General features: G+C 45.0%; 2 protein-coding genes across 3 annotated transcripts in view; one reads left to right on the top strand and one right to left on the bottom strand.

Annotated features, from left to right (window-relative positions):
* The first annotated feature begins 7,346 nt into the window (after window positions 1–7,346).
* LOC106578827 (transcription factor 20) lies at window positions 7,347–17,209 on the top strand. Of its 2 annotated transcripts, none has more exons than XM_014158019.2 (6): window positions 7,347–7,604; window positions 8,987–11,730; window positions 12,051–12,144; window positions 15,282–15,331; window positions 15,995–16,073; window positions 16,312–17,209. In XM_014158019.2, the coding sequence occupies exons 2-5, from the start codon at window positions 8,992–8,994 to the stop codon at window positions 16,040–16,042; spliced, it is 2,931 nt and encodes a 976-aa protein (XP_014013494.2). In that variant the 5' UTR covers window positions 7,347–7,604; window positions 8,987–8,991; the 3' UTR covers window positions 16,043–16,073; window positions 16,312–17,209. The 2 variants fall into 2 exon arrangements, with proteins under 2 accessions (XP_014013494.2, XP_014013496.2); XM_014158021.2 differs by lacking the exon at window positions 7,347–7,604 and adding an exon at window positions 8,192–8,544.
* Window positions 17,210–20,575: 3,366 nt separating this feature from the next.
* Window positions 20,576–26,322, bottom strand: part of LOC106578828 (serine/threonine-protein kinase SBK1) — a 23,876-nt gene continuing 18,129 nt past the window's right edge. Inside the window, exons 2-5 of the mRNA XM_045702353.1 lie at window positions 26,196–26,322; window positions 25,759–25,961; window positions 25,357–25,548; window positions 20,576–25,162 (exon numbers count right to left, since the gene is read on the bottom strand). The exon at window positions 26,196–26,322 is cut by the window's right edge and continues 142 nt beyond it. Of these exons, the coding sequence (XP_045558309.1) occupies window positions 24,455–25,162; window positions 25,357–25,548; window positions 25,759–25,961; window positions 26,196–26,322 (1,230 nt within the window). The 3' untranslated portion in view covers window positions 20,576–24,454. The remainder of the gene's footprint in view (window positions 25,163–25,356; window positions 25,549–25,758; window positions 25,962–26,195) is intronic.

The following is a 26,322-nucleotide window of genomic DNA, read 5'->3' as shown; positions in this document are numbered from 1 at the left end:
GTCAAACGACACTGCTGGTCCTGCTCACACTGCCCTACCCTGTGCTTTGACCTCTTTCTCCCCTCTCTCTCCAGATGAAATCTCGCGTCTTGTGACGGCCGGCCGCCCAACAACCTGCCCACTTGACCCTATCCCCTCCTCTCTTCTCCAGACCATTTCCGGAGACCTTCTCCCCTACCTCACCTCGCTCATCAACTCATCCTTGACCGCTGGCTACGTCCCTTCCGTCTTCAAGAGAGCGAGAGTTGCACCCCTTCTGAAAACCTACACTCGATCCCTCCGATGTCAACAACTACAGACCAGTATCCCTTCTTTCCTTTCTCTCCAAAACTCTTGAACGTGCCGTGCTTGGCCAGCTCTCTTGCTATCTCTCTCAGAATGACCTTCTTGATCCTAATCAGTCAGGTTTCAAGACTGGGCATTCAACTGAGACTGCTCTTCTCTGTGTCACGGAGGCTCTCCGCACTGCTAAAGCTAACTCTCTCTCCTCTGCTCTCATCCTTCTAGACCTATCTGCTGCCTTTGACACCGTGAACCATCAGATCCTCCTCTCCACCCTCTCCGAGCTGGGCATCTCTGGCGCCGCCCACGCTTGGATTGCGTCCTACCTGACAGGTCGCTCCTACCAGGTGGCGTGGCGAGAATCTGTCTCCGCACCACGTGCTCTCACCACTGGTGTCCCCCAGGGCTCTGTTCTTGGCCCACTCCTATTCTCGCTATACACCAAGTCACTTGGCTCTGTCATATCCTCACATGGTCTCTCATATCATTGCTATGCAGATGACACACAATTAATCTTCTCCTTTCCCCCTTCTGACAACCAGGTGGCGAATCGCATCTCTGCATGTCTAGCAGACATATCAGTGTGGATGACGGATCACCACCTCAAGCTGAACCTCGGCAAGACGGAGCTGCTCTTCCTCCCGGGGAAGGACTGCCCGTTCCATGATCTCGCCATCACGGTTGACAACTCCCTTGTGTCCTCCTCCCAGAGTGCTAAGAGCCTTGGCGTGACCCTGGACAACACCCTTTCGTTCTCCACCAACATCAAGGCGGTGACCCGATCCTGTAGGTTCATGCTCTACAACATTCGCAGAGTACGACCCTGCCTCACACAGGAAGCGGCGCAGGTCCTAATCCAGGCACTTGTCATCTCCCGTCTGGATTATTGCAACTCGCTGTTGGCTGGGCTCCCTGCCTGTGCCATTAAATCCCTACAACTCATCCAGAACGCCGCAGCCCGTCTGGTGTTCAACCTTCCCAAGTTCTCTCACGTCACCCCGCTCCTCCGCTCTCTCCACTGGCTTCCAGTCGAAGCTCGCATCCGCTACAAGACCATGGTGCTTGCCTACGGAGCTGTGAGGGGAACGGCACCTCCGTACCTTCAGGCTCTGATCAGGCCCTACACCCAAACAAGGGCACTCCGTTCATCCACCTCTGGCCTGCTCGCCTCCCTACCTCTGAGGAAGCACAGTTCCCGCTCAGCCCAGTCAAAACTGTTCTCTGCTCTGGCACCCCAATGGTGGAACAAGCTCCCTCACGACGCCAGGACAGCGGAGTCAATCACCACCTTCCGGAGACACCTGAAACCCCACCTCTTCAAGGAATACCTGGGATAGGATAAAGTAATCCTTCTAACCCCCCCCCCTTAAAGATTTAGATGCACTATTGTAAAGTGGTTGTTCCACTGGATATTATAAGGTGAATGCACCAATTTGTAAGTCGCTCTGGATAAGAGCGTCTGCTAAATGACTTAAATGTAAATGTACTGCAGCCCTCATCCTCCGCAAACAACACCTGTTCTGCCAGTCACATTCTGTTAAAGGTCCCCAAAGCACACACATCCCTGGGTCGCTCCTCTTTTCAGTTCGCTGCAGCTAGTGACTGGAACGAGCTTCAACAAACACCCAAACTGGACAGTTTTATCTCAATCTCTTCATTCAAAGACTCAGTCATGGACACTCTTACTGACAGTTGTGACTGCTTTGTGTGATGTATTGTTGTCTCTACCTTCTTGCCCTTTGTGCTGTTGTCTGTGACCACCAATGTTTGTACCATGTTTTGTGCTGCTACCATGTTGTGTTGCTACCATGCTGTGTTATGTGTTGCTGCCTTGCTATGCTGTCTTAGGTCTCTCTTTATGTAGTGTTGTCTCTCTTGTTGTGATGTGTGTTTTGTCCTATATTTATATTGTATTTTTTTAATCACAGGCCCTGTCCCTGCACGAGGCCTTTTGCCTTTTGGTAGGCCAACATTGTCAATAAGAATGTGTTCTTAACTGACTTGCCTAGTTAAATAAAGGTTAAATGAACATTTAAAACAAAAAGTTTAAAGTGCTGGCCCCATGTTTCATGAGCTGAAACAAAAGATCCCTGAAATGTTCCTTACATACAAAAAGCTTATTTCAATCAAATATTGTGTACAAATTTACATCCCTGTTAGTGAACATTCTGTCCTTTGTCAAGATAATCCATCCACCTGACAGGTGTATCAAGAAGCTGATTAAACAGCATGATTGTTGCACAAGTGCACTTTGTGCTGGGGACAATAAAAGGCCACTAAAATGTGCAGTTTTGTCACACAATACAATGCCACAGATGTCTCAAGTTTTGAGGGAGCGTGCAACTGGCATGCTGACTACAGGAATGTCTACCAGAGCTGTTGCCATGGTATTGAATGTTAATTTCACTACCATAAGCCGCCTCCATCGTTTTAGAGAATTTGGCAGGACATCCAGCTGGCCTCAAAACCGCAGACCACGTGTAACCACGCCAGCCCAGGACCTCCACGTCTGGCTTCTTCACCTGTGGGATGGTCTGGGGCAGCTGATGAAACTGGGTTTGCAGAACCAAACATTTCTGCACAAACCATCTCAGGGAAACTAATCTGCGTGCTCGTCATCCTCATCAGGGTCTTGACCTGACTGCAGTTCGGCGTCGTAACCGACTTCAGTGGGCAAATATTCACCTTCCATGGCCACTGTCACACTGTAGAAGTGTGCTCTTCACAGATGAATCCTATTTTTAACCGTACCAGGCAGATGGCAGACGGCGTGAATGGCGTCGTGTGGGCGAGTGGTTTGAGAATGCCATTTTTAACTGTACCTGGCAGACGGCGTGTATGGTGTCGTGTGGGCGAGTGGTTTGCTGTCAACTTTGTGGTATTTCTGTCTGTATTAAAGCGTTTTTGTTGTGGAAAACTCATTCTGATTGCCTGGGCCTGGCTCCCCAGTGGGTTGGCATATGCCCTCCGAGGCTGCGGCCCTGCCCAGTCATGTGAAATCCGTTGATTAGGGCCTAATTAATTAATTTAAATTGACTGATTTCCTTATATGAACTGTAACTCAGCAAAATCTTTGAAATTGCATGTTGCATTTATATATTTTTTCAGTACAGATGCAACAATTCAAGTTGTTTCTGTCAATAAGGTATGCTCAATGTGATTTGATAGGAGTGATGCCAAATCCAAACTGGCTTCCCTTGACACTTGTTTTTGGTGCGCCAGGACCATTCACAGTTGAGCTCACTCAGTTTAGCTCAATGTTGATTGGCTATTATTTTATACTTTTTTTAATCAAAGGAGGACAAATGCTCATGGCTCCCTTGCATTCAATGCTATGGGTGGCAACAATGTCATACTATTTTGTACCAGACAGCATCAGATATATGGCCTACACATACAGAGACAGAGGGGTGCTGTTTGGCTCGCTCTGGTGCTTTCTAAAGTGAAATACTGTACATTCAGCCTTGCGAATTTAAGGAAAATTATGAAACACAGAGAGACGAAAGATACATTTTCTTTTATCCTTTTTTCCTTGGTCAATTTTTGGGGGAAGACTGGCTTCCCTTGGCATCAATGAATACATGCCACTGTGAGATGACTTGAAATTAAATAATAAAGTTCTTAAATAAAACAAATGCTAAATACAAAACTGAAATATTTTATTAAAGGAATGTGAATAAATGGTTAATGTGACAAGCAGTAATGGGAATTCACTATCATCATATGGGACTTTTATTAAAAGTTTTATTCTGTGCTATTTATTCTGTGTTACAGCATTCAACCCAAATAATCTAAACCGAATTCGAAAACCATGATAATGCTTTAATAATAGAACCAAACAGACCACAAAAAGCACTAATATACTCAGCACTAATGGAAATGTCTATAATATACACTGCTCAAAAAAATAAAGGGAACACTTAAACAACACAATGTAACTCCAAGTCAATCACACTTCTGTGAAATCAAACTGTCCACTTAGGAAGCAACACTGATTGACAATAAATGTCACATGCTGTTGTGCAAATGGAATAGACAACAGGTGGAAATTATAGGCAATTAGCAAGACACCCCCAATAAAGGAGTGGTTCTGCAGGTGGGGACCACAGACCATTTCTCAGTTCCTATGCTTCCTGGCTGATGTTTTGGTCACTTTTGAGTGCTTTCACTCTAGTGGTAGCATGAGACGGAGTCTACAACCCACACAAGTGGCTCAGGTAGTGCAGCTCATCCAGGATGGCACATCAATGCGAGCTGTGGCAAGAAGGTTTGCTGTGTCTGTCAGCGTAGTGTCCAGAGCATGGAGGCGCTACCAGGAGACAGGCCAGTACATCAGGAGACGTGGAGGAGGCCGTAGGAGGGCAACAACCCAGCAGCAGGACGGCTACCTCCGCCTTTGTGCAAGGAGGAGCAGGAGGAGCACTGCCAGAGCCCTGCAAAATGACCTCCAGCAGGCCACAAATGTGCATGTGTCTGCTCAAACAGTCAGAAACAGACTCCATGAGGGTGGTATGAGGGCCCGACGTCCACAGGTGGGGGTTGTGCTTACAGCCCAACACCGTGCAGGACGTTTGGCATTTGCTAGAGAACACCAAGATTGGCAAATTCGCCACTGGCGCCCTGTGCTCTTCACAGATGAAAGCAGGTTCACACGGAGCACGTGACAGACGTGACAGAGTCTGGAGACGCCGTGGAGAACGTTCTGCTGCCTGCAACATCCTCCAGCATGACCGGTTTGGCGGTGACTCAGTCATGGTGTGGGGTCGCATTTCTTTGGGGGGCCGCACAGCCCTCCATGTGCTCGCTAGAGGTAGCCTGACTGCCATTAGGTACCGAGATGAGATCCTCAGACCCCTTGTGAGACCATATGCTGGTGCGGTTGGCCCTGGGTTCTTCCTAAAGCAAGACAATGCTAGACCTCATGTGGCTGGAGTGTGTCAGCAGTTCCTGCAAGAGGAAGGCATTGATGCTATGGACTGGCCCGCCCGTTCCCCAGACCTGAATCCAATTGAGCACATCTGGGACATCATGTCTCGCTCCATCCACCAACGCCACGTTGCACCACAGACTGTCCAGGAGTTGGCGGATGCTTTAGTCCAGGTCTGGGAGGAGATCCCTCAGGAGACCATCCGCCACCTCATCAGGAGCATGCCCAGGCGTTGTAGGGAGGTCATACAGGCACATGGAGGCCACACACACTACTGAGCCTCATTTTGACTTGTTTTAAGGACATTACATCAAAGTTGGATCAGCCTGTAGTGTGGTTTTCCACTTTAATTTTGAGTGTGACTCCAAATCCAGACCTCCATGGGTTGATAAATTGGATTTCCATTGATTATTTGTGTGTGATTTTGTTGTCAGCACATTCAACTATGTAAAGAAAAAAGTATTTAATAAGATTATTTAATTCATTCAGATCTAGGATGTGTTGTTTAAGTGTTCCCTTTATTTTTTTGAGTAGTATATTATTAATATATGACTCAGGACAAAACCTAATTCACACAATACAAGTTGTCTCACTCGAGTAAAACGACATACAACATTGATGTGTTGAACTCTGCCGTTTTATTATTTTGTATTATTATTAACAACAAAAAGTACACGGGGGAACACAGGTATATATAAGGAATATACAAAGGACAACGGTCTAGGGGTGGGGCTGGGGTCTGGGTTAGGGGGTACAATATCACATTACACAAGGACCTTAAGTGGCATACACACGTTTATCATTCTAACAGCTTTTTTTGTTGGCAGAGTATTTAAATATTTTTGTAAGTAAAAAAAATGTGGTGTTTTGTTTGTAAACTTACATTTGTGAATATGAAATTTGGCCAAAAGATTAATTAATTAATTACATAGAAATAAGTTGAAACAATTTTATCTTAAGTAAAGAATCCAGGCAGTACATCTCACCATAATAGTTTAAAAAAAATATTAATAAATGTGTTGAATTATAATCTACTGATGTCTTGACAGATTCCTTGCATGAATATAGTGCCAAATAAGATGCAAAATCGTTTCTGGGTGGTCATTACAAAAGGAACAATTTGAATGTATGTTTTTTTTTAAACTTCTTCATATAGTGTTTGGCAGGATAATATTTATGAATAATTTAAAAAGAAACTTCCTGCATTTTGTTAATAAGTAGGTATGTGTGTGGCAACATCCAAACTGCTTTCCAACAGACAGTATCAATAAAAACCATTCCAATAAGGCATGACTTAAGGTATATAGCAGAGTTCCCCTACTGACGGCATGTGGGCCGAATTTGGCCCTCGGGTGGTCTCATTTGGCCCCATGTTTTCTGATTAATAAATACAAATAAAATATGTATTTTTATTTTTGTTGGACATAAGATTGTAAAAACACAAAATCAGCTCCAAGTGATTTTAATTTAGAGAAATCTATTCCCAAGTATTCCCATGAATAGTAGAGAGACACCTGATCATATACAAATGTAAGAAAGGTTTGAAATGATTGTTTTAGACAAATATTATGTGTTTGGGCTTCTTGCGGTCAATTTGCAGTCTACAAATTATTTGTAATTTGGGTCCGGCCCCACCATCCACACAACAACAAAAAATCGTCCCTCACCTGAATCTAGTTTATGATCCCTGGTATATAGATACAACATCCTGTTGAAACAAGGCTTGTATAGCTCTATTGTTGAATGGACCAAAAGAAAAACGAGTCTTTCCTACTGATGAGTCAACAGGGATAATCGTATGTTCTGAGGGTCAAGCCTTAACACGTTCCTGAATAATAAAGCAATACCCGAGGGAATGGCATCTGATCTTGCAAAATCTTTAGGTGTTACAGGGATCTTGTAAAGTTATAAGAATTCCTTATGATTAGGTAAAAGACCCTCTGCATTTACAAGTTGGCTCACCAATAGGATATTATTTCGGAACCAATATTCTAAAAACAAATTAGTATTTTTATACAATATGTCCCGATTATTCCATATAATATCTGTGTGGAGAAAAATGATGCTTATAAATGAAGGACCATGACAAGAAAACCTGCCGATGAAAAAGCAACTCTTCCAGCTTTCGTCCCAATGACAGAACATGAAGTTTCCCAACGTCCCATAATGCTTCACTGTGATCGCCAGCTGAGAGCTGACAAACGCTGTTCTAGAAATGTTGCGCAGTTTACGCGTGTTCGGGGAAAGTGCAGGGATTTTTTTATCCTGTTTACTGACACAAATCTAGTTCGGAGTGTTAGGGTACAAGAGTTAGATTGGCTCTTGACCAAGATGCTGGGTGGGACTCACTGTTGAATTCGATGTTTGTAAAGCCCCCACACTCCATCCTGTTTGGGTAAGTTTCAGTCTCCGGCAGCGCAATATGCTCGCTCTTTTGTTTCATACGAAGGGCCTAGCAAATTAGCTTAGCAAGCTAGCTAGGACACCGTGAATAAATCAAAGTTGGTTGCTAGCTAGGTGTATCCTGTAAATGCATCACTCCACCCCTCCGGGGTCTGCGGGAAATAAATCCCCAACGCTGAATGGCAAAAACCAGCAAATATTCAAGGATTGTATTATTATAGCCACCCATTTATTTTACAATAAAATTACGTTACCATATCAACTACAGATTAATTGGTCAGTTTAGAAGAGTATTAAGAGACGTGCAACTTTTACAAGGGACATTGTTTTGTGGTAAGCGGCTAACTACATAGCCAACTAGTTTAGTACATCGTGAACTGGTGACATTAACTAACCAAATCAAAAGACGTTTCCTATTTACATAGGTTAATATGATAACTAGCGGGGTAATGTTACTGTAACTATTGTTGTCGCACGAATCATCCTTCACATTTGACTAGTTGTGGCTGGACTTGAGGGAGTACAACTAAGACCGGAAGTGATTTTTCGTAACTGGTTAGGAGATAATTTTAGCTGATCCTAACCTTTTCCTCAACCTTAACTAAAGTCTCCTAACCTGCAGTGTAACTTCTTCTAACCTGCTAGTCGTAGCTGTTCTCCCTGGTCAGAACCCATTTGACTGACGACAAAAAAAATGGAGCTAGTTCGGGACAGTCAGCTGTCATTCCAGGTTACGGAAAGTTAGCTAAACATAAATGTAGTTAGCTAAGTTCTATTTGTTTTGTTGTGAAAAGGCAAAGAGGTTCGAAGCCAGTTGATAACTTTTGTTAGTGTATCTTTTCTTTCCTTTCTTATCGCATCTATTTTGGTGGATTTCCAGTATATACTTCTGATTTGGCCACTTTTCCCCGAGTCAGTTTGATACTGTAGCTGTAAGTGCAAACGCGCTACATTGTTGCAATTTCGTTTGTTTTACTCATTTGTTTACTTGCCACTTAATGAATCTGCAACGTTCAAGCTGAACTCGCGTTAACTACCGTTACATTACTTCGACCAGTAGTAAAGGAAAACTAAGTGAACACTGACAGCCAACGAAAACCACGTTAGAGCACGTTTAACATTTAGTTCTGACTTGTTTGCATTCTAGTTAGCTATTTCGATATTTAGCTAGCTAAGTCTGTGATGTGCATTATCGCTAGCTGCTTGTTGCCTGTACTCTAGCTAGATGAAGTTGCAATCCACTGTTGACCAATGTGCTTGGTGACGATGGAACTGTATCTTGTCCTATATCCAGTCATGTTCTCACTGAGGTCAGCAAGATCATTTCAATTCCATGTATTAATCTAACCTTTCTGTATGTCTGCTCAATTTCAGTTGCTATGGAGCAACCACTGGGGGACTCTGATGATTTACAGCCACAGGACCTCTCTTCCACCCGCAGCCTTCCCGCTGTGATGGACCTGACCAGAAAAGGTGAGGAATGCCTCTTGAAAGCCAACTCCATGGAGGCCCTACGGGTGGTAAAGCCTCCCAGCTGGTACCCAAACTTCCCTGAGACTGACCATGACCACAGGCTTCAACCAGTAGACCAGATCCAGCCGGACAATGCCTTCTCCAATACTACAGTCACTCTCTCATATGTGAGCCGGTCTCATGTCTTCTCCCAGCATTCCTCTCTCTCCCAGCATTCCTCTCTCTCCCAGCATTCCTCTCTCTCCCAGCATTCCTCTCTCTCCCAGCATTCCTCTCTCTCCCAGCATTCCTCTCTCTCCCAGCATCCCTCTCTCTCCCAGCATCCCTCTCTCTCCCAGCATCCCTCTCTCTACGGTGTCCCGTCGATCAGCAGGTTCTCAACAATGGATGGCTACCTGCAGCAGGTGGATAGGCCTCTGGGCTTAGCACCTCGGTCAGAAATGTTTGACTCTATCCCTCCAGCCCAGGTGGTGGGTGAGAATGTCGCAGGGGTGTGTTTGATGCAGCAGTCTCATGAAATCAATGGCCATCGAGTTGCCAGTAACGGAGGAGTGGATAAATACAAGCCTCAACAGAGAGGGAGTTCAATGAAACGCACTCTTTCTCAGGACACAGTCAAAGAATTGCAGAATGGCCAGGGTAGTAGCAGCTGGTCCAACTCTGCCATCTGTGTCGATTCCTCCCCAGAGTCTCTCACTACAGACATGGAGGATGGTCAGAGGGCTTCAGATGTTCTCTTTCTCATCTCTAGAACAGAGGAGCCAGTCCTGATGCAGGACAGCAGGAGTCCCAGGGACCTGTGTTCTCTGAATAGGGACTATATCAGTCCTCTGGAGGACCCGGTCTCTCCCTCTGTCTCACTGGACGACGTAGAGGATGGGCTCATTCTGACTCAGGCCTCCTGCTCACCCTGTGCTTACAATTATTCACCAGACAACACGGCTGACACCCGCTGGGATGAGCTGGGGAGAGGAGGACCTGGGCTGTCTGCAATACAGGGGACAAGGTCTAATGGTGAGAATACACCAAGGTTAGATTACAGCAAGGACTTCCAGCAGCCAGGACATAAACCCAAGGCACCTTCGGAGTCTATTGTTGATTTGACAGAAGACGAGAGCACTGTGCCAGAGGTTTCAGAAAAGAAACCCAAGCAGACGGCTGCTACTCACCTGAATGGTAATGTGAAGGCAGAGCTGAGGACTTCTGAGAGGAAACAACTCCCCCCTCGCTCTGGCAGGGGAACCAGGTTAGAGGCCATAGTGATGAACATCAACCCTAACTGGTATAAAGTATCCACTAAGAAGCCCAAGGCCTCAAAGGCCCAGCGTCAGACAAATCCCCTGACCCAGAGCAGTCCATCTAAAGCCGGTGTTAGTCCTAACAAACAGACCTCATTTGTAGTGAAGAACAAGGTCCAGAATAAAGCAGCGTCTAGCTGCGAGGGAGAGACTAAAGTACACGCAGCAGCATCCTCATTGACTGGTCATATGGATAACATTTACACAAACGCAGACCGTTGCATAGAGTCTACCTCAGATTCGGAACACGCCCGTTTTTCAAAATACCCACATAACCACAGCACATCTCCAATAACCTCCAGTCTGCTCTTTGCTCCAGACAAAGATTCAGAGAAGGAGTCGGAACACAGAGAGTCAGGTCCCGAGCCCTCCTCTGAGGTAGATTTACTGACCGTATCACCGTCACTTAAAACATCTCCAAAGAAGCCTGGGAAGCATAAAGCTAAGTCTACAAGCAGCGAAGCAGCTGCTCCCACAGCCAAAACAAGGAAGGCGACCCCTGCTCCCAAGAAGAAACGGAAGAAACCCAGACTGGATCAGTCCTCAATGTTCTCCCCTCAGGAGCCTGAGATCAAACTGAAATACATCAACTACAAGGAGGAGAAGAGGGACATGAGGGTGGACACGTTCTCTCCTTTCATCCACATAGAGCATAAGCCCTCCTCCACCTCCCCCGCCAACTGTACTGTCATCAACTACCCAGAGGAGGAGAAACCCAGGCAGAATGGCCAGGGGCAACAGCAGGCTGGAAGTTCAGGATCCAGGGGTTTCATACCAGGGGCTGTACCCTCCACTTCCTGCCTCCAGCTGGGCCGCATCTCCACCCACAGCCAGCACCACAGCTCCCTGGTTTGCTGCCTGTGTGGAGGCTCGGCTAACGCCATGGACCTTGGGGACCTCCACGGGCCATACTACCCTGAGGGATACAGACCCAGCACTGAAGCCCCAGCTAGCAAACCAGGCCTCAAAAAAGAGGAGGATTTCAGTGACTCTGACTCCTCCTGCAGCGTGAAAGGCCGGGGCAGAAAGTGTGCTCGGCCCCCGGGGGTCCCCTTGCCCCACAAACCTGACCCCCGGCTGAAACAGGAGGACCTGCTGGGGAGGTGGACCAGTGACAGCGACCCCTCAGGCAGCCCTGGAGCTAAGAGGGGCAGGATTGAGGTTAGGCCTTTGGTAACATCTGGGGCCAAGGCTGCAGTGGATGACTGGTACGTTCCCCCTGTGGTGCCTCTGGACCAGTGTGAGTACTGGCTCCACGAGGACTGCAGCATCTGGTCTGCAGGTGTGTTCCTGGTGAAGGGAAGGGTCTACGGCCTGGAAGAGGCACTCAAGGTGGCTCAGGAGACGGTAAGTGTAAATCCTGCAGGATAGAAACGGATGTCTTTTTATTGATTTATGATTTGGGGTGACTATATAGTGATCTCCCATGAGGACCATGTCTGCTGATGTAGCCGTCTGTTTACTATTTTACATTTAGTTTGTATGTAATAGTGCTACAACTCTGTTTAACAATGTGAAATCAAATTGTATTGCTCACATACACGTGTTTAGCAGATGTTATTGCGGGTGTAGCGAAATGTACCCAAAATGTAAAATACTATAGCAGCTTGTCTTTGGTCTTGGCCCATAACACGAGAGAACCAATTAATTGTATTTCATGTTTTCAGACTTGTTCTCGCTGCCATAACCCAGGTGCCATGTTGGGCTGCTTCATCAAAGGATGCCCCAACAAGTATCACTACAGGTGTTCTCTACAGTCAGGTGAGTCTCTTCTGTCCTTATCCCTGTCCCCTACTGGGACCATCAGGTGAGTCGTCTCTTCTGTCCTTATCCCTATCCCCTACTGGGACCATCGGGTGAGTCGTCTCCTCTGTCCTTATTCCTATCCCCTACTGGGACCATCAGGTGAGTCGTCTCTTCTGTCCTTATCCCTATCCCCTACTGGGACCATCGGGTGAGTCGTCTCCTCTGTCCTTATTCCTATCCCCTACTGGGACCATCGGGTGAGTCGTCTCCTCTGTCCTTATTCCTATCCCCTACTGGGACCATCGGGTGAGTCGTCTCCTCTGTCCTTATTCCTATCCCCTACTGGGACCATCGGGTGAGTCTCCTCTGTCCTTATTCCTATCCCCTACTGGGACCATCGGGTGAGTCTCCTCTGTCCTTATTCCTATCCCCTACTGGGACCATCGGGAGAGTCTCCTCTGTCCTTATTCCTATCCCCTACTGGGACCATCGGGTGAGTCTCCTCTGTCCTTATTCCTATCCCCTACTGGGACCATCGGGTGAGTCGTCTCCTCTGTCCTTATTCCTATCCCCTACTGGGACCATCGGGTGAGTCGTCTCCTCTGTCCTTATTCCTATCCCCTACTGGGACCATCAGGTGAGTCGTCTCTTCTGTCCTTATCCCTATCCCCTACTGGGACCATCGGGAGAGTCTCCTCTGTCCTTATTCCTATCCCCTACTGGGACCATCGGGTGAGTCTCCTCTGTCCTTATTCCTATCCCCTACTGGGACCATCGGGTGAGTCGTCTCCTCTGTCCTTATTCCTATCCCCTACTGGGACCATCGGGTGAGTCGTCTCCTCTGTCCTTATTCCTATCCCCTACTGGGACCATCGGGTGAGTCGTCTCTTCTGTCCTTATTCCTATCCCCTACTGGGACCATCGGGTGAGTCTCCTCTGTCCTTATTCCTATCCCCTACTGGGACCATCGGGTGAGTCTCCTCTGTCCTTATTCCTATCCCCTACTGGGACCATCGGGTGAGTCGTCTCCTCTGTCCTTATTCCTATCCCCTACTGGGACCATCGGGTGATTCTCCTTGTCTCACAGACTTGACTTGAGACTCGATTTGATAGAAAATGTAATTATTTGAGACTTGACTTGGGAGCGTCAAGACTCTGGACTTATTTTGTGGCACAGTCTCTGTGGATAACTCTCTATGCAGCCAGAGGCAGTAGCCACAGCATTGCCCTTAGAATAAAAAGTGCAACAGATTGGCTTGTGAAATGCACACTCTGACCTCTGATTGGACCAGCAAGCTGTCAATCAACAAAGGTCCGGTGCGCCAGAGAACAGATTGCTGATTTTGTTGTACAGCTATAGGATTGGGTGCAGTGCAGATTGCCATAATAAATATCCGGCTCCAAAAAATGTTGGTGATCAAGAATATGAACTGTTTACTTTGCAAGTTCACCATCAATGGGTCGTCAAGACACAATTACTAGCACAGGCCTACTGATCTTTTGGTACGGCCTATGTAAAAATTATATCTTTGTCATGCGTAATAGGAGCATGTATGCTTAGAAATACGCTACGTGGCCTGCGTGCCGCACTTTGAAGTCAGTACATTGAATAACATAATTATTGTTCCATTTATTAATGTTGGTTATTCATAAGCAATCTATACTGAATAAAAATATAAACGCGACATACAACAATTTCAGTGAGTTACAGTTCATGTAAGCAAATCAGTCAATTGAAATCAATTAATTAGGCCCTAATCTATGGATTTCACAGAGCAGCCATGGGTGGGCCTGGGAGGTCATAGGCCCACCCACTGGGGTGCCAGGCCCAGCCAATCAGAATGAGTTTTTCCCCACAAAAGGGCTTTATTACATCCACAAATACTCCTCAGTTTCATCAGCTGTCTGGGTGGCTGGTCTCAGACCATCCCACAGGTGAAGAAGCCTGATGTGGAGGTCCTGGGCTGGCGTGGTTACACGTGGTCTGTGATTGTGACGCCGGTTGGACGTTGTGCCAAATTCTCTAAAATTAACATTCAATTCTCTGCCAACAGCTTTGGTGGACATTCCTGTAGTCAGCATGCCAATTGCATGCTCCCTCAAAACTGCACATTTTAGAGTGGCTATTTATTGTCCCCAGCACAAGGTGCACCTGTGTAATGATCATGCTGTTTAATCAGCTTGACTCATTATGTCTGGGGGTTTTAAGCCTAGTTAACTGGTCTGCAACCTGACTCGTTATGTCTAGGGATCTGCGGCCTAGCTAACTGGTCTGTAACCTGACTCGTTATGTTGAGGGATCTGCGGCCTAGCTAACTGGTCTGTAACCTGACTCGTTATGTCGAGGGATCTGCGGCCTAGCTAACTGGTCTGTAACCTGACTCGTTATGTCGAGGGATCTGCGGCCTAGCTAACTGGTCTGTAACCTGACTCGTTATGTTGAGGGATCTGCGGCCTAGCTAACTGGTCTGTAACCTGACTCGTTATGTCGAGGGATCTGCGGCCTAGCTAACTGGTCTGTAACCTGACTCGTTATGTCGAGGGATCTGCGGCCTAGCTAACTGGTCTGTAACCTGAATGAATGTGCATTTATGTGAGATCATGTGACCAGGTGTTGAATGTACATGTACCCAGGGAGAGAGCAACTTTACCTTGGTCCAGGGCCAGCTCTGTTTCTCTTGACCTCTAGGTCGGCCAGTCCAAGTGGATTATTTGTTCAGGTGGTGACGAAACATAAATATGTACAAAAAGGGGGATTAATCCCGAAGTCAATCACAAACAAAAGACTCAAAACAAAAGGAAAGGCCTTCGGGCCATCAAACACAACCAGCAGCCTCACGGCTTGCCAGCTGGGACACTGACTGGCCCTAATTGGCAGCAGCGGTTGTGCTAGACCCAGTTGCTGCCCCCTGGGGGATGGAGTGTGAAGTGTATCCTGGATCGTGTGTTTGTCTGTGTCCTAACACTAACCTCCCCCTCCTATATTATAACACTAGTACTGTGGTTGTAAAACGGTAATGCCACCCCAGCTCCGTGTGGGTGTGTGTGTGTTGCAGGCTCTCTGTAGCCGGTTGGCGTGTGTAGGCTGGTTCAGCTGCTGTTTTGCTATTGATCAGTCGTCTTCATTGATCCAAGCATTCTTCTCCCCACAGACTGTGTCCTCAACGACGAGAACTTCTCCATGAAATGCACCAAGCACAAGGTATGGACGGTTGATTTAAATGACTGCTAGGTTTGATCCTTACTAAGCCGATCTCATTCACTCGCTCAGTTGCTGTCAGTGTTTTCTGTCTCACTGTACAAAGTTAGTCTTTTTGTGAAAGAGTTTGCTGGCATGGAACTGACAATTTAGCAATCCTCCGTTTTATGATTTGTGCATTACTAAGATGAAGTACGGCTTGCTTCAGTAAAGCGTTGCTTCATTCTGAGGCTGTCTACACAGCCCTACTGCATCATGTATACAGTCCAGAAAATCTGACTGGAATTGGATTTCTCCAGCACTCAACCACTCTGATTTATTGTAGTGCAACAGTACACTGTGATCTACTTTCACTGTTCCTTTTTGGTTTGGCTGTGTGTTACTGGGATTTACAGTCTGTTACTCCCCAGAACAAGTTTGTTCCTTTTTGGTTTGGCTGTGTGTTACTGGGATTTACAGTCTGTTCCTCCCCAGAACAAGTTTGTTCCTTTTTGGTTTGGCTGTGTGTTACTGGGATTTACAGTCTGTTCCTCCCCAGAACAAGTCTGTTCCTTTTTGGTTTGGCTGTGTGTTACTGGGATTTACAGTCTGTTCCTCCCCAGAACAAGTTTGTTCCTTTTTGGTTTGGCTGTGTGTTACTGGGATTTACAGTCTGTTCCTCCCCAGAACAAGTCGTTCCAAGGCCCTCCTGGGAGCAGAAGAGACAACCGGTGACACACCCAGAAGACAGACTTGACTACACATGGCTAGTTGCTCTCTTTCACACTTATACATGACAACACCATCTCTTTTCTGCTTGTTGTCCACTTTATTTCTGCATTACTGGCCTGCGTGTGAGTCATACATCTGTTATTGTTTTTACATATTCTAACATTCTTTGATCATAATGATGGTAATTGGATATAAAACATAAATATCCTAATTGCTAAATGTTATGTCTTTGTTTGAAAACATTATTTATATATATTTTTCTTCCGTTCCAGACGCCGTTCATCTGTGGCGTTAAGCGGGGTTTCTCCTGTGAACCCGGTAACCATGGCAATGCTGTAACTGTCCTCTGATTGACAGCTGGGCTGGGGCGGAATGCAAACACCCACAAACCTTAAAACTGGCTTTCTGCACCTCTGCTACCTTTCCTGTTATCTTCACCAGATAAAGCACTGCGAAGACTAAGCAGGAGACCAAGGCTGTCCTAATGTTCTGCCTCCTCAGTCCTTCTCATGGCTCTGGACTGACTGCCAACGGTGGGTAGTAGATGGGCCAATGACTGAACAGAACAGAAGAGTTGGGAGCGGGGCCCAAAGCAAATGTCACCATTTGATTGAAGATAAATGTTTTCACGTCGCTTATGGCCAAACACGCGCTATCGCTTTGTAATTATTTATTAGGAAAAAGGATTCTCTCCCTTTTTTTAAATTGAAATGTTGATAAAACAATTGGAGATATTTAATTTATATAAAGCTTTTTAAGTATGTGATTTATATTTGGCTTATTTATTTTTGGGGTATCTTGTGGCTTTAGTTTTTACTTTGCATTTGACCCGGAGGTGTGTATGTATGCATCTAAGTTATGAGTAAGAACCTCGATGCTGAAGACTGCACTTGGTAGAGGAACTGGTGGTCGTATAGCGATGGTGTGGAGACTGGTGCAGAATGGTCTAGTATTCAGATCGACCACAAGTTTATCGACAGAACCGTATCTAATTACAATACAGGGACCTGAGATCTATTCATCAATACCAAACTTTGCTACATGGGATGAAAATAATACCAGATTTATCTGATTTAGTTATGAGGGTGAGACGAGGCATGCATTTCAACGGATTTTACTTGCACTTTGTTTTCTCATTTGATGGTGATATAAATAATTGAGGGAACTGTTTCTTACCTGTATCGTATATTCATTTTGTGAATGTACTTCCTCTTTAGAGGGATGTTGCTGAAAGCACTTTGGAGTGGCACTTAATGTATGGAACTGTTTAATCATATGAAGTTAAGCCATGTATGCATCATTCTCACCAAAGTGGATTCACCCTGGCCTGTAGCATCTAATCCACGACTCGCCCCCACATACAGTGCATTCGGAAAGTATTCAGACCCCTTGACTTTTTTCCACATTTTGCTTCGTTATTCTAAAATTGATTCCATTTTTTTCCCCCCTCATCAATCTACACACAATACCCCGTAATGACAAAGCAAAAACAGGTTTTTAGGCATTTTTATGAACTGAAGTCACATTTACATGCTTCACCGTAGGGATGGTTCCAGGTTTCCGCCAGACGTGTCCCTTGGCATTCAGGCTAGTTCAATCTTGGTTTCATCAGACCAGAGAATCTTGTTTCTCATGGTCTGAGTTTTTTAGGTGCCTTTTGGCAAACTCCAAGCGGGTTGTCATGTGCCTTTTACTGAGGAGTGGCTTCCGTCTGGCCACTCTACCATAAAGGCCTGATCGGTGGAGTGCTGCAGAGATGGTTGTCCTTCTGGATGGTTCTCCCATCTCCACAGAGGAACTCTGGAGCTCTGTCAGAGTGACCATCAGGTTTTTGGTCACCTGCCTGACCAAGGCCCTTCTCCCCTGATTGCTCAGTTTGGCTGGGCGGCCAGCTCTAGGAAGAGTCTTGGTGGTTCCAAACTTCTTCCATTTAAGATTGATGGAGGCCACTGTGTTCTGGGGACCTTCAATGCTGCAGACATTTTTTTGGTACCCTTCCCTAGACCTGTGCCTCGACACAATCCTGTCTCGGAGCTCCTCGGACAATTCCTTTGACCTCATGGCTTGGTTTTTGCTCTGACATGCACTGTCAACTGTGGGACCTTATATAGGCAGGTGTGTGCCTTTCCAAATCATACCCAATCAGGTTGTAGAAACATCTCAAGGATGATCAATGGAAACAAGATGCACATGAGCTAAATTGACTCTCATAGCAAAGGGTTTGAATACTTATGTAAAAGGGTATTTCTGTTTTATGTTTTTAATAAGTTTGTAAACATTTCTAAAACCTGTTTCTTTGTCATAATGGGTTATTGTGTGTAGGTTGAGAATTATTTAATCCATTTTAGAATAAGGCTGTAACATGGATAAAGTCAAGGGGTCTGAATACTTTCTGAATGCACTGTAGTTGTTAGTATCATCAGTACAGATAACTTGTTTGTATGTTTCATTTCATTGACGCCATGGCTTTATCGATCTCACTGATGCAGCTGTCAGAGACTAAAGTGATTGGTCCACACATCTTCATTACCGGTCATGTGCTCTTAACTTTCCTCTGCTGTTTTTACTGGGACTCATTACACTTTAGTTTCTTGAATTACATTTACAAAGATAGTAATACAATCCAACACTCACATGACTCACAATGCATATGTTTAAACAAGGGCACCGTTTAATTTTAAATTTTTATGTACATCAATTGATGTAAACTGACTTGATTTTTAGATCACCTCTGTCTGTAGAATTCCACTACGTATAGACCCATAGTGCTACGGTCAGTCTCTAGTTTCTAACTGTCTACCACATGTTTGGGTTTACATGATCCTTTACCGGGTAGCAGTTGATTTGGTTAGCATGGTCATGTTCAACCTTCTCCATTCATCTGTCTGGCTGAAGTCCTCTCTCACCTGAACTCTTCTAAACTACTCTGTCGTTCTCCTCACCAGCTTTGGTGCAGGGACAAATCAGTGAGTGTTCAGGATGTTGTCTTTTGTTGCATCAACAGAACTAACCAGGGCGTTTTCTTCTGTCCCATCAACACAACTAACCAGGACAGCTACCATGCTCCTTCTGCTGTAGATGTCAACAGCAGGTCTGATAGACCTGTACATTTAGATGTCACTGTGGTTGTCTGGTGATCGACCATTGTGGCAGTAGGGGCATTGCGTTTCTGTCCGAGTCCTGTGAAGTCAGTCTGTCTGTACAGGGAGCCAGAACAGCGGTGATAGTGAATTTTACAGCAGGCTGCTCCCTGGGAGAGGATTCCCCACACAGCAGGAGATACACGTATGTGCGTGTGTGTGTGTTCGTTCCAATATCCACACTTGTATAGCACTTAGAATAAAGCAATGTATTGGGTATGTTCGAAGTGGTATTCTAGTATAGCTACACATCAAAAACTGTTCTGCCTAGCAACACGTCTCCTATTGGGCTGTCTTTTTCTTTTTTCTTATGTTTTTGTTCTCTGTGCTGCAGTGAAACAGATTTGTATCCAATGCTGAGCTAAATGAGCGCCAGCCACTCTGGGGATGTTCCTAATTGCTGCTGCTGCTGCTTTAATCAAACCCATGCGTTGTACCAAATATGACTTTTGGACTATTATTTCCATGGTTGTGAAATGTGTTTGGTTTGTAATGTTGTTTCCGTGTCTAAATCTCAGGGCTGAGTCTCTAATTATTCGAATGATATTATTTATCACACATTGACTGACTGGAGCAATGCTAATATTGAGTTGCACCCCCCCCCCCCATGTTGACTCCATTGTACCCCATTGTTGTGTCAAGTTGGCTGGATGTCCTTTGGATGATGGACCATTATTGATACACACGGGAAACTGTTGTGCGTGGAAAAACCAGCAGCGTTGCAGTTCTTGACTCAAACCCGGTGCGCCTGGCACCTATTACCATACCCCGTTCAAAGGCACTTAAATCTTTTGTCTTGCCCATTCACCCTCTGAATGGCACACATCCACAATCCATGTCTCAGTTGTATCAAGGCTTAAAAATCCTTTAACCTGTGTCCTCCCCTTCATCTACACCGATGTTAAAGTGGATTTAACACACTGATATTAAGGGATTATAGCTTTCACCTGGATTTACCTGGTCAGTCTGTCATGGAAAGAGCAGGTGTTCTTAATGTTTTGTATACTCAGTGTACAGTCTACTGGTTAAACCTTTTCCTCAAAGTCTACTGGTGTAACCTACACACCGCATTCCAATGCCTCATCTGTGTTGTCAACCAAAACACCACTGACTGACGTTTGACAAGGACTGTCAACACGAATGTCACTTCTCATCTCCTTTATTTTATGGCAACAATGTAGATGCTGTTTTGTACTTTGTTTTACCTCAGCGTAACAGGGGTAAATGTAACTGAAATAAATATTTTGTAGAACCCCTTTTTTGTGTAAGTCCTGATTTTAATAGTAACATGTTAAATAGATCAAGCTTCTCATCGTCTTAGACTCTACGCAAGTCCGTATCTCCTGTAGAGTACGGGCACATCTGAGTCCAGGGAACAAACTCACACCAGCATTCATTCCAACAAGATTTCTAATTTTATTGTCGACTAATCGGAGCTTACAGGGAAGACCGTTGTATTGCAAAGACAGAATCGGACACAAGTTCTAGAGCTGTGTTCCCCTACTCACTAAAACTCCACAAAAATCATAATGCCGTGTCAAAATATGTCACTGGACAGAAAAACAAAAGGCCTCTAATGAACAACTTCCAACACATTACAACATGATAGCTTCGCTCAAACCTCCGTGTCCAACACGTGTATATTACCTACAGCAGTGGTTCCAGCCTTCGCTCTTGATGATTAAACTAATCAAGTGTGTTTAGTGCTGGGCTAGAACAAAAGCCTGCACACCCAGTGGGTCCTCAGGACCAGGGTTGGTGGACACAAGGTCATAGGTTGTCACAAGATGTAATCCCCCCCAGACACTGATCTAAGGTTAGTTGGGGTTTTTGATTTTTCACCCTTGGATGGATAAGGTGAGGATTTAAATGGTAACCTCTGCCTGGAGCATGGTTGAATTCAACTATACCACAACTGGCTACAACCCGTACTGAACAGTTCATTGTTGGAAGTTGCCAGATGAAAGAGGAAAGTAACTTTACTGACTGTTATTCAAGATTCATACACCCAAGTGTGAACAACAGAATACTACAGCTGTGACAGCAAAACAGAAAATAGGTTTTCCACAATTGTTTTCCAGCACATACAGATTCATGCAAATATGTCTGGAAATTGCAACACACAACAGGTTTTTGTTTCATTTTTTTTCTCATATTTTTTTCTGACTTTATAATGACTAATTCATCACACTTTCTTGTGACGTTTTGCTTGGCAAAGAAGTGATACTAAAACAATCCTCCCCAGATTTCCCTTGCAACTTCTTAAGACTTGGGACTTTAGGAGCTACTGACACACTTGATCAAAAATGCATTAGTTTGTGAACTATCTATTCCAGAAAGTCTCCATAGGATTCCAGATGCATCTGTATCTACAGTATGTAATGCATCTGTATCTACAGTATGTAATGTATCTGTATCGACAGTATCTGTATCAACAGTATGTAATGCATCTGTATCTGCAGTATCTATCTACAGTATGTAATGTATCTGTATCTACAGCATCTGTATCTACAGTATGTATCTGTATCTGCAGTATCTGTATCTACAGTATGTAATGTATCTGCAGTATGTAATGCATCTGTATCGACAGTATCTGTATCGACAGCATGTAATGTATTACATACTGTCGATACAGATACATTGCATACTGTTGATACAGATGCATTACATACTGTTGATACAGATACTGCAGATACAGATTCATTACATACTGTTGATACAGATACTACAGATACATTACATACTGCAGATACAGATACTGTCGATACAGATACATTACATACTGCAGATACAGATGCATTACATACTGTAGATACAGATACTGTCGATACAGATGCATTACATACTGTTGATACAGATACTGTAGATACAGATACTGCAGATGCATTACATACTGCAGATACAGATACTGTCGATACAGATGCATTACATACTGTTGATACAGATACTGTAGATACAGATACTGCAGATGCATTACATACTGTAGATACAGATACTGCAGATGCATTACATACTGTAGATACAGATACTGCAGATACATTACATACTGTTGATACAGATACATTACATACTGTAGATACAGATACTACAGATACATTACATACAGTAGATCAGTAGCTCTGGATCCTAAATCTGATTGGTGAAATGGAAACGCAGCATCGACAGCCTACAAACACAACACATTGAACCAAAACTAGCCGTTATTATAGTTGTCTGGTTTCTAGCCCTAAGACATCTCGAGAGGTCACGACGATATTGACTTCGGGATATAGCGCAAGAAATTGTGCTACAGCAATATTCCACATCACAACAATCTTGACGTAACTTTTTGTAAAGCCAGTTCAAATTTTCCATGAAGATATGTTTTAGTTACTTGTCATGCAATTTAAAAAAAAATGTCATCTTCACTGTATTTTTCTGCTTGAATTTAAAATTTGAAATAATAATCAAAACTCCAAACAATACACCATTCGTCAACATTTAGAAATGTAAAACAAAACAACAATCAAATAAATGGACAAAAATATGTAAAAATATATTTTTCTGCCATGAAGTAGATACGTGTCTGTTAAGGCAGGGTTTCCCAAACTCGATCCTGGAGTGCTAGGGCAAAAGCCAAAATGTGCACCCAGTGGGGGCTCCAGGACCGAGTTTTGGAAACCCTGTGTTAAGGGGTCAGTGATAAAGTGTTGGACATCATTAACAGCTATCTGTCTGTTTCCAGACAGGAGGCTCTGGAACACCTTGGCCTGCTGTCAACGGCAGAATATAGTTCTCTGTAAAATGTATCTAAATGAATGCCTTACTCTTCTCAATCTGGTGGCTTTGAATGATTCGATATTAATGTGTAGCACATCATCGGACTAAATCTAAATGATAAACTGAAGAGAGAATACTACTATTAAACTCAGTGATTTTACCAGATCCAGCTGTTGAAGCAGTATTCATTTTCCTGTTCAAAAAGTGTTGCAGGAGACCAAGTAGAAATTTGGCACTAGAACACGTGTCAAACTCATTTCACGGATGGCCGAGTGTCTGTGGGTCCTCCCTTGTACTTGATTGATGAATTAAGGTCACTAATTAGCAAGGAACTCTCCTCACCTGGTTGTCTAGGACTTCATTGAAAGGAAAAAACAAAAACCTGCAGACACTCGGCCTTCCGTGGAATGAGTTTGACACCGCTGCACTAGAGCGTCCAGAAACTTTTAATGAAATTAGTCAAACAGAAAACACCGAAAGCTAATTTTCAAAATCAATAGAAAAAAAATGTAATCTGGATATTTAACATTTAAAGAAATAAGGTAACTCCAAAGGCAAATAAAAATCCACCTAATCATATTTCTGATCCATACACATGAAACATAGTGATATACCGTACACGCTTACACACACACACACCTACACACGTACTGTACACACACACACACCTACACACACATACAGACTGTACCAGAGTTTACATTGCATTACAGTAAACATAAAACTGCTGTTCATTTTGATGATATTCTTTCATTGAGGTGGCAATTCTATCAGCTTCAACCAAAAGAACATCTCTCTCCATCTATTTTTGCCATAAATGGTTCCTGCATGTCACTTCTGTAGTCTTTTTTTCCCCCTCTCAATTCAGCCCTCGGTTTCAGTCTTTTTTTAGGGGAAAATATATTGCTTTAAGAAATACATTATGGTCTTCATCTGAATACCAGCATTTCATATCACAATGTGTTTTTTAACCTCTCCATGTCATGTCTGTCTGTCGGTTGGTTGGTTGGTTGGTTGGTTGGTTGGTTGGCTGGCTGGCTGATCGTTCAGTATGTAGTTCATTGAGTCTTTGCAGTCTCTATAAAGATTCGTTGTGTCTGCAGTATGACTGATCTCTGGATCTCTGACTGGATCATTTTAGACCCCAACGGGAATCATCAGTAATTTCTTGAGTTGATCCCTTTTCACTTTGCAAAATGTTAATTAATTAATTCTTTAATTAATTCTCCTTCCTTTTGACCCCGTTCTCAAAAACATTTTGGAGGATGCTGAGGAGAGAATGGCTCATAATAATGTCTGGAATGGAGTGGGTGGAACGGTATCAAACCCATGAAAACCATGTTTTTGATATCATTCCATTTACTCCATTCCAAACATTATTATGAGTTGTCCTCCCCTCAGCAGCCTCCACTGATTTAAATGTGTGGATATGTGTGTGTATATGAGTGTAGGTGTCTGTGTGCACGTCTGTGTACTGTACACAGTATCTCAGTCCTTCCAAGGCCCGTCACACATCTCAGACACAGATCTCTATAGGCGTAGCCACCAGTATGCGTCCGGGGGGCTGGTTGCTGTTGCTGTCTCTGGGCATGCGGTCATAGCTGTTAGTCGAGGGCACAGAGCTAGTGGTAGAAACAGACACAAAATGGTGTCCTCCACCTGACTCCGTCATCCCTGCCTTTGTCCCCCCAGTGCCCCTCTCCACAGACACCGGAGGAGAGAGAGGAGACAGAGTCTGCTGCTTCATCCTCTCCACCAGCATCTCCTCATCCTCTTCTCCAGACGAGGACGATGTACTGCTCCCGTCTCCCTCCACCCTCACCCCTCCTCCTCCTCTCTCCCTCTCTCTCTCTCCGCCCCCTCCTCCGTTCCCGTTGCTGTCTCCATCCAGCATCCAGCTGTGGCTGAAGTAGCCAAACACCTCTTTGACGGAGCAGCGTCTGTCCTGCTCCACAGAGAGGAGCCTGCGGAACATGCGGAGAGCCTGCTCAGTGAAGCGACGCCACTGCGAGGGCACGGTGCCCGTGCGCCGTCTCTGCCAGCGTGTGAACTCCTGGTAGAAGGAGTCGGTGGGCAGGGCCTTCTCCCAGGGGAAGTTACCGGTCAGCATGCAGAAGAGGAGGACGCCAAAGGCCCACACATCTGTGCTGTAGTCCACGCAGAAGCCCTCATGGCGAGACGTGTCGCACAGCTCCGGAGCCGTGTAGGGGATGGTACCGCTCACCTGGAAGAAATAATATGTGTTTATTGATGAGGAAGATTTCATTCTTCATTTAAGATGGCTCCCATGAGGTCTGGTCTCTTTTATGACATACTTGGTAGGTTCTGCATCTCAAACGACAGCCTATTTATCATACAGTTCACTACCTTTTGCCTTTTTAAATAAAGTTCCTTGTGATTTGACCTCTAGCCACTCACCCGTTTGACTGGTGAGCCAGCGCGGCGCGTCATGCCGAAGTCGGACAGTTTGACCTTGCGGCACTCGCGGTCAAAGATGAGGATGTTCTCAGGCTTGACGTCACGGTGCACCAGCTTCTTACAGTGAAGGTAGTCCAGGGCGATGGCAACCTGGTGCACACAGCGCTTAGCAACCGTCTCCGGGAGACCCACCTGGATGGCGAGGGGCGGAGATTATGAAACAATATAAACCTAAAAGACGTCTGCTACGAAGCATTCTTCACTGGAACCTTACAAGCAATGTGACATAAGCTATTATAAACTGTCATTGCACATCATTTAGAGCCCGTAATAGTTAAAATAACCCTATGTAGCCATTAGAACAGAACATCCCTGTATCTCTCTCTCTCTCTCTCTGTGTACCTGTGGAGGGATGATGTCGAAGAGGTCCCCAGACAGGGCATACTCCTGGGCGAACACGTAGTAGTCGTCAGTCTCGAAGGCGATCCCAAACATGTTAATGATAAAGGGACAGGGAGAAAGGTAGAGAGAGATGCTGTACTCCCTCAGGAACGACTTCAACTTGGTCGTCTTCTTCCTCAGGAACTTCAGGGCCATCTTGGTGCCTGAGGGGAAAACAACATGGGAGAGATGAATGATTATAATGGTTGATCATGCTACGTACATGTGATCCTGCAGATAATCCTGCAGAGCTGGACCAGTGACTGATCCTGTTAAATGTGTGTATCCTCAAGATCAAGTCTAGTCTGTGTGTGTGTGTGTGTGTGTGTGTGTGTGTGTGTGTGTGTGTGTGTGTGTGTGTGTGTGTGTGTGTGTGTGTGTGTGTGTGTCCTCCACACCTCTGATCTTGTGTATGACCAGGTCCACCTTGCCGTAAGTGCCCTTGCCAAGCTCCCTGATGACCTCATAGTACTTGTTGACCTCTAACCTCTCCAGGTTCTGTGCTGCGATCAGCTGCAGCTCCTC

Source organism: Salmo salar, chromosome ssa19 (genome assembly GCF_905237065.1).
Source record: "Salmo salar chromosome ssa19, Ssal_v3.1, whole genome shotgun sequence".
In the NCBI taxonomy this organism is placed as follows: Eukaryota; Metazoa; Chordata; class Actinopteri; order Salmoniformes; family Salmonidae; genus Salmo; species Salmo salar.
This window is presented reverse-complemented; position numbering and strand designations above follow the sequence as displayed.